General features: G+C 38.1%; 1 protein-coding gene across 1 annotated transcript; it reads right to left on the bottom strand.

Annotated features, from left to right (window-relative positions):
• Window positions 1-79: 79 nt before the first annotated feature.
• LOC143622979 (ABC transporter B family member 1-like) lies at window positions 80-6543 on the bottom strand. Its single transcript, XM_077093986.1, has 10 exons — window positions 5997-6543; window positions 5641-5695; window positions 5366-5541; window positions 5086-5286; window positions 4660-4919; window positions 3982-4298; window positions 3681-3904; window positions 3036-3409; window positions 1963-2683; window positions 80-1431 (listed from the first exon to the last, which is right to left on the bottom strand). Exons 1-10 carry the CDS (start codon window positions 6381-6383, stop codon window positions 157-159), a joined length of 3990 nt encoding a protein of 1329 aa, XP_076950101.1. The 5' UTR covers window positions 6384-6543; the 3' UTR covers window positions 80-156.
• Between the last annotated feature and the right edge of the window lie 345 nt (window positions 6544-6888).

Here is a 6888-nt window from a genome sequence, read left to right on the forward strand (position 1 = left end):
AAATATGAATTTGGTTTAAACCGAATTTTCAGCAGATTTCAGATTTCAAGACAATAAAGCCTACACAACTAACACATATACCAACATAATATGAAAGTACATTCCTAAAATACATAAACAAAACACAAAATATTACAGATTCATCATCTTATTTCCTTAGAATTGTGTTGATGAACTCGAACCAACCGACGCAATGTTATTGTTTACAACTTCACGCCCGTGTGAGAATCTTTGTAACTGAATCATCTTCGCGTAACATCCGTCCACATAATTCTTCAACAACTGCGAGTGCGAACCTTGTTCCACCACTTTCCCATCATCAATAACCGCGATACTATGGGCATTTCGTATAGTTGACAACCTATGCGCAACAACAATAGTTGTTTTACCTAAACAGACACGTTCAAGCGCCTCTTGGATGCACTTCTCAGACTCTGCGTCTAGTGCACTTGTCGCCTCGTCTAGTAGCATGATCTCAGCTTTTCTTAAAAACGCACGTGCGATGGCCACACGCTGCTTTTGTCCGCCCGACAACTGTACCCCGTGTTCTCCCACAAACGTGTTGTATCCGTCTGGTAATGAAGATATAAACTTATGAGCGTTTGCCAAGGTGGCAGCTTCGATAATCTCCGCCTCGGTTGCTGACTCGTGCCCGTACGCGATGTTTTCGTAAATGGTGGTCCCGTAGAGACACGGTTCTTGTGGGACCGTGGCAATGTGGCGACGCAGGGATTTTAAGTTATATTTTCGAATATCTTTTCCGTCTATTATTACATGCCCGTGTGACGGCTCGTAGAATCTTTGTACGAGTGCGATTACCGAGCTTTTTCCACACCCGCTTGACCCGACTAGGGCCAGAGTCTTTCCGGCTCTGGCCCGTAGACAAAGGTCATGGAAAACCGGGGTGTCAGGACGAGACGGGTAAGCGAAATCAACATGTTTTAATTCTATCTCTCCTCTGAGCCGGTCCGGGACCGGAGTTGAGTCAGGGTCATCTGACTCAATTTCCGTTTCCCGGTCAAGAAGGTCAAACACGGACCTCATTGCTCGACCTCCCTTAACAAAATCAGGAGCTAGGGTCAGGGTTTCGGCAGCACCATTGGCTGAAACCATGAGAACCATGAACACGCGAATGGTTTTTGAGAAATCCGAGATCCCATGCTTTACGAGCCATGAAGCGTACCATAGCCCGAGCGCGTACGAACAGTAGAGCAAAAACTGAGCCACCCCGAACCCACTCCCGGCTATCTGTCCTTTCCAGAAGCATCTACGAAGCGGCCCATCGAGACGTGTTCTAAAAAGGTTGACTATCTTTGACTCCGAGTTGAATGCTGCCACGGTTCTCATATTCGCCACAGCCTCTCCTGCAAGTTGTGTGGCTTTCACATGTGAACCTTCTAAGTCCCCAGAAAATCCTTGCATAAACATTTTCTGTTTCAAATCAGGAAACACAAAAACTCAACAATCAAACTAAATCCCAAAGAAATGCAGCATATTAAGAAAGTCTAGGCCAGTCTACAAAGCGAACGTTCAGTGAACAGTATGTGAATCATTTGGTGGGAAGTTTGTTTATGTTCATGTATTTAATAAACGAATGAACATGAACAAATATGTGTTCAGTTAGTTAAACGACCAAATATGAACACGTGTCTCATTCATTTATTTTTGTGAACATTTGTTCTTTAAAATTCATTTATGTTCGTCAGGCGGTCAGGTTACATTTTTTACATTCGTTCGTCTACGTTCACTAATATATTCATATTACTTTAACTAGTTTTAGCTCAGTTCTACTCGTTCATCTATGTTCAGTTATGTTCGTCCATTTACGTTCATGAACCGTTTATTTATCTTGTTAATGAACAAACATGTTCATCTTATTGATGAACGAACACGAACAAGAAAACACTAATTGTTTATTGTTCATGATCGATCATTTGTTCAGTTAAAGTTAAATGAACGAACCTGCAAAACAGTTGCTGCAACCACTACCGGGAAAACAGCAACAAGAACAAGTGCAAGCCGCCATTGGAGAACAAACCCGGCAGTGCATGCAACCAACATGAGCGCGGAGTTCTGCATAATAACCGAAATGCGGTCACCAATTGCAGACCGAACATTATTCGCATTCAAACTCAACCTTGCAGCCACTCGCGAGCTTTCATTCTCCTCCTTATCGAACCACGCCATCTCATTATTCAAAACCGCTTCCAACATCTTCTCTCGAACCCGTTTAGTCAAGTTTTCTCCAACAACATCCCAGAAATAATGCTGCAGCGTGTTGAAAATAAGCGCCGCCGACGACACTCCGATCAACAGATAACAGTATTTCCCGATTTCTTTAACCATGTACTCATGATCTTGATTGTAGTACACACTCAAAACAGCGCTTAGAACGTAAGCGAAGAACGCACTGAGTGAACCGCAGATTACCGAGCCTACTGAACCGATTAGAGCATATGTCCATTCTGGTGAGTTCATTTTTGCGAGTCGCCAGAAGGAACTTGCATGCTCTTTAAACGGAAGCTTCTCGAGCTGGTGATTTGGGTTCGGGTGTCCTCCGTCGAGTGATGGGTTGAAGTCGGACATTGAGACGTTAGATAACCGCCGGGAGTATGGTGATCGACCGTAAGATGAGTTTCTGGTCATAATTGGTGAACTCACTGAGTTTCTTGCACTGGAAGGCCTAAAAAGGTAAAAACAAGTAAAAGCTATATAAGTTTAAAGTTAAACACTTAAACTCATCTTAAGTTGAGTTTTGTGGTCTAACTGTTGTATATTCATCTATTGGAATGGATGCATATTTTATTTATGTTTAGATGAGTTACTGTCATAAATATGAATTTAATATATGTTTCATACTTTTCTGTGAGAGGTATGGTGTCAATATTGAAATCAGAAATCATTTCCAAAGAAATAGCATTTAGCGGATGTTTTATCGTCGGACCAGTAGTCAAACCGGCCGTCTTATCAGTTCACTGGTAGGATCGATTTTAAAAACCAGGTTAAAATATAAATATATAACAAGTTTTTATTACCTTGCACTGCTTTTTCTGGCATTATTCATAGCGGTTTCATTAGCTACCTCTTGCATCTTTATAAGCTTAGCATAAACACCATTTTCCCCTTTAGCAATAAGATCATCATGACTTCCAATTTCCAAAACACCACCTTGTTGCAAAACCGCCACAAGATCCGCCTTGCGTATGGTGGAGAGACGGTGGGCGATCACCAAAGTTGTCCTCCCAATCATAAACCGGTCCAATGCCTCTTGTACCAGTTTTTCTGATTCTGAATCTAAGGCACTTGTAGCCTCGTCTAAAAGCAAGATTGCAGGATTCTTTAACATTGCTCTTGCTATTGCTATTCTTTGCTTTTGACCACCTGATAACTGTAATCCTCTTTCACCAACCTGCACATAACCTTTTGATAAGTTTGACCCGGCCCGGACGGATGTTAACTATTTTTTTCTTGTTTGACTTGCTATGCTATGATTTAATAAAGTGAACAAGATGATCTATCATCACTCATGTTAAAACTCAAGATTTACCCACCCGGGCCCACTTCACGAGCAACATGGATCGGGTATAAAATTTTGAAATAGCCGAGATGACCTTACGCTCAAATGCTAAATGTTTGAACGAAATTGTCAATATGGTCTAATATTTGACTAGTTTACTAACCTGAGTATCGTATGCATCAGGTAATTTGATAATAAACGAGTGAGCATTGGCAACACGGCCTGCTTCCTCGACCTCAACCATGGACGCATCAGGCCGGCCCAAAAGAATGTTTTCTGTTATGGTGGTTGCAAATAGTGCTGGCTCTTGGCTAACCAGACCAATTTGTTGCCTTAACCATTTCAAGTTTAGTCCTTTAATGCCATGCCCATCAAGCATAACTTGTCCTGAAAACAATTAATCAGAAAACATTTACAATCTATGTGTTGTACAGTCTGCATTAAGAGTTGTACATTGCGATTACCAGAGGTAGGATCATGGAACCTTTCAATGAGGGAAACAACAGTGGATTTTCCAGAACCACTGCTTCCAACCAAAGCAGTAGTTTTCCCAGAATGAACAGTTAAAGTGAATTTGTTTAAAATTTTAACATCTGGTCTTGAAGGGTATGAAAAGTCAACACTTTTTAACTCTAGTTGACCCGAAACCGAATCCAACTCCAAACCCGATTCATGGTTTTTATCAACGTTTGGTTTGTGATCAATGATCTTAAAGATTTTAGCTGCTGCTACTCGCGCTTTTGTAAATGCAGTCATACTTGGAGCAGATTGACCTAATGCACTGTCAAATTTGATAATTAATATTGATCAATGATCTTAAAGATCATTTTTAATGCACATCACTGACATATTATCGGTACACCGTTGACAAGTCATACAGGTCGTATTACTTTTTCGCCAAATCATACATCCTATGACCGTATATGGCCCGTATGATATAGTGAAACTGCTCATATGGACCATATAAGGTGTTATACGAGCTGTTATACGTACTCGTATAACTTTGGTGTGTTGTGTCAATGCTCATACAGGCCGTATGATGTATAAGTTCGCTTTATACGACCCATATGATGTGACAGGCATGCCTGTGTGCAGATTTACGATCCTTTTTTCAATGGTCTAGAGAGAAAAAGAGTACTTACAGTCCACCAATCATGACTGAGAACATTGTAGAAATGGCAAGTCCTCCATTGGTGTAATGATTTCTAACAAGGTAGCCTCCATACCATAAAACAAGTGCATAACAACAAAAGACGGTAAAATAAGTTGATCCCAATCCTAATCCTTTTGCAAATCCACTTTTGTATCCAAGCTTTTGCGCAACGCTTAATGCTTCAGAGTATGCTTGTAACGCTCTAGATTCACCAACGTATGCCAAAACCGTTCGAATTTGGGCTATTGTCTGCATTTTTTATTGATCAAGAAAGTACTCAGATAGTAAATTAGTGAACTTTAATATGTAAAGTATAAACCAATAATGAAAACATCAAAAGACAGATTTTTTTATTATTTTTTTTTCCAGCTTAAATTTGGATCAAATGCAGCAATACTAAAAATAGAAAAGTCACCTGTTCAACAATGTTTCCAGCTTCTGAAAGAGCTTCTTGGCTTTTAGAAGACAATTTAGCCAATGTGGTCATATGAATAGCTCCAATTATAGCAATTAAAGGCACCACAGCAAGTGTCACAAGTGCTAATTGCCAAACTGCTGTGAATCCCACCACAAAACCAGACACAAATGTTGCCAAATAGTGTATAAAGTTTCCTAACTGTCACACATTCACATTATTAGGATATAAATTATCAAGTATTTATGCATAATCTAACAAAAGATAAAAAAAAATTTACCTTTTCACTGATGGCATCTTGAACAATAACAGCATCAGTGTTGATAGCAAAGACAACATCTGAAGTTCTGACTTCAGTGTCAAAGAACTGAATGTCTTGACTTAATGCTGCTTCTAGATATTTGATCCTCATTTTTGTTGATTGTCTCTCTCCTGTCCACATCCAACATGATATCTCTGAAAATAAGATATACATAATGTTAATATACAGTCATTTTCAAGAATAATTGTTGAAATAAATGTTGATATAAAGTGAAAAAAGTTGACCATAAATACCTGCCCATGAAGATGCCCATATTGCAGCTCCAACTATAATAAAGTAAAATGCATACTGCAAAATCCAACAAGAAAAATCAAGAATTTGAAGAGGGGGTAAAAAGATCATATTTTTATGTTGAAAGAAGCTGAATTTTTATAAAAAGAATGTTAATCTAAATGCATATTGCAAAGCCCAACATAAAATTTCAAGAATTTTGAAAAAAAAATAAGAAATAATATTTTTATGCTAAAAATGTTGCCATTAATGCATACTACAAAACCAAAAAAGGAAAAACAAGAATTTGAAAAAAAAATTAAACAAAAGATGAAATTTTTATGACAAAAAAGTTGAATTTGGAGAAAAAGAATTTTACCCTTAATACTTCATCACTCATTTTATCAATATCATTTGCATTTGACCCAAATGAATTGACAAGATCAGCAAAGAATCTAAGAAAGATAGGCAAAGAACAGCCATGAACAAAGGCACCAATTGTACCAATTCCCATCAACACATAATCCAATCTATCTGCAAATCTAAACAACTCTCCAAACCCAACTGAAGCATCCATATTTTTCTCTGCATTTTTACTCTTTTCTCCTTCCATTCCCATATCAGTATCAGTTTCTTGGTCTTCTTCAGTCAGTGATCCCAAGGGTGGATTTGGGTTTTCACAGACAAGTTCAAGACTTTGCATTTCAGACCATTTCCACTGCTCTCTTCCTCTCTTTATCTTCTCCATAAAGTCTCTTGATGCCATTTTTTAATATTATTTTTGTTTTATATTTTATTTTGATTCTCACTCTCTCCTCTGCACTTTCTCTTTTGTCTGATTATCTTTTGTGTGTAAAGATTTTGGATCTCTGTTTAGTTTCTTTTTGGGATTTTAATTTGTTTTAAAATATTGAAGTGACATAAAAGAACACATTGGTCGCACCAAGATTCTTTGTGCACACTTCATGCACGTATGTACAAAGTATATGGTTAAAGTTTAAGAAAAATGTTTCATCTATTAAATATTGATGTCATGAGTGAGGCAAATGGGGTCAGTTCAATTTTCAAAATTTTTATTCGTGCTTCCGGCTAGAAGGTTCCCTTTGTTGGGGATTTTGAAATAGCAGCTTGGATAATCAGTAAATCATAGATCGTATGATAACTTTCAGATTAAAAGTTATTTTGATGATTCTTTAGAATATTTTAATTGGATAAAACTCTGACGTATACAATAAATTAGTATGAAATTTGTGAGGAAGAGAACCAAAGAG

This window comes from Bidens hawaiensis, unplaced genomic scaffold (assembly GCF_021521415.1).
Source record: "Bidens hawaiensis isolate Kalapana, Puna unplaced genomic scaffold, B.hawaiensis_p1.1 tig00003244_1, whole genome shotgun sequence".
Classification (NCBI taxonomy): Eukaryota; Viridiplantae; Streptophyta; class Magnoliopsida; order Asterales; family Asteraceae; genus Bidens; species Bidens hawaiensis.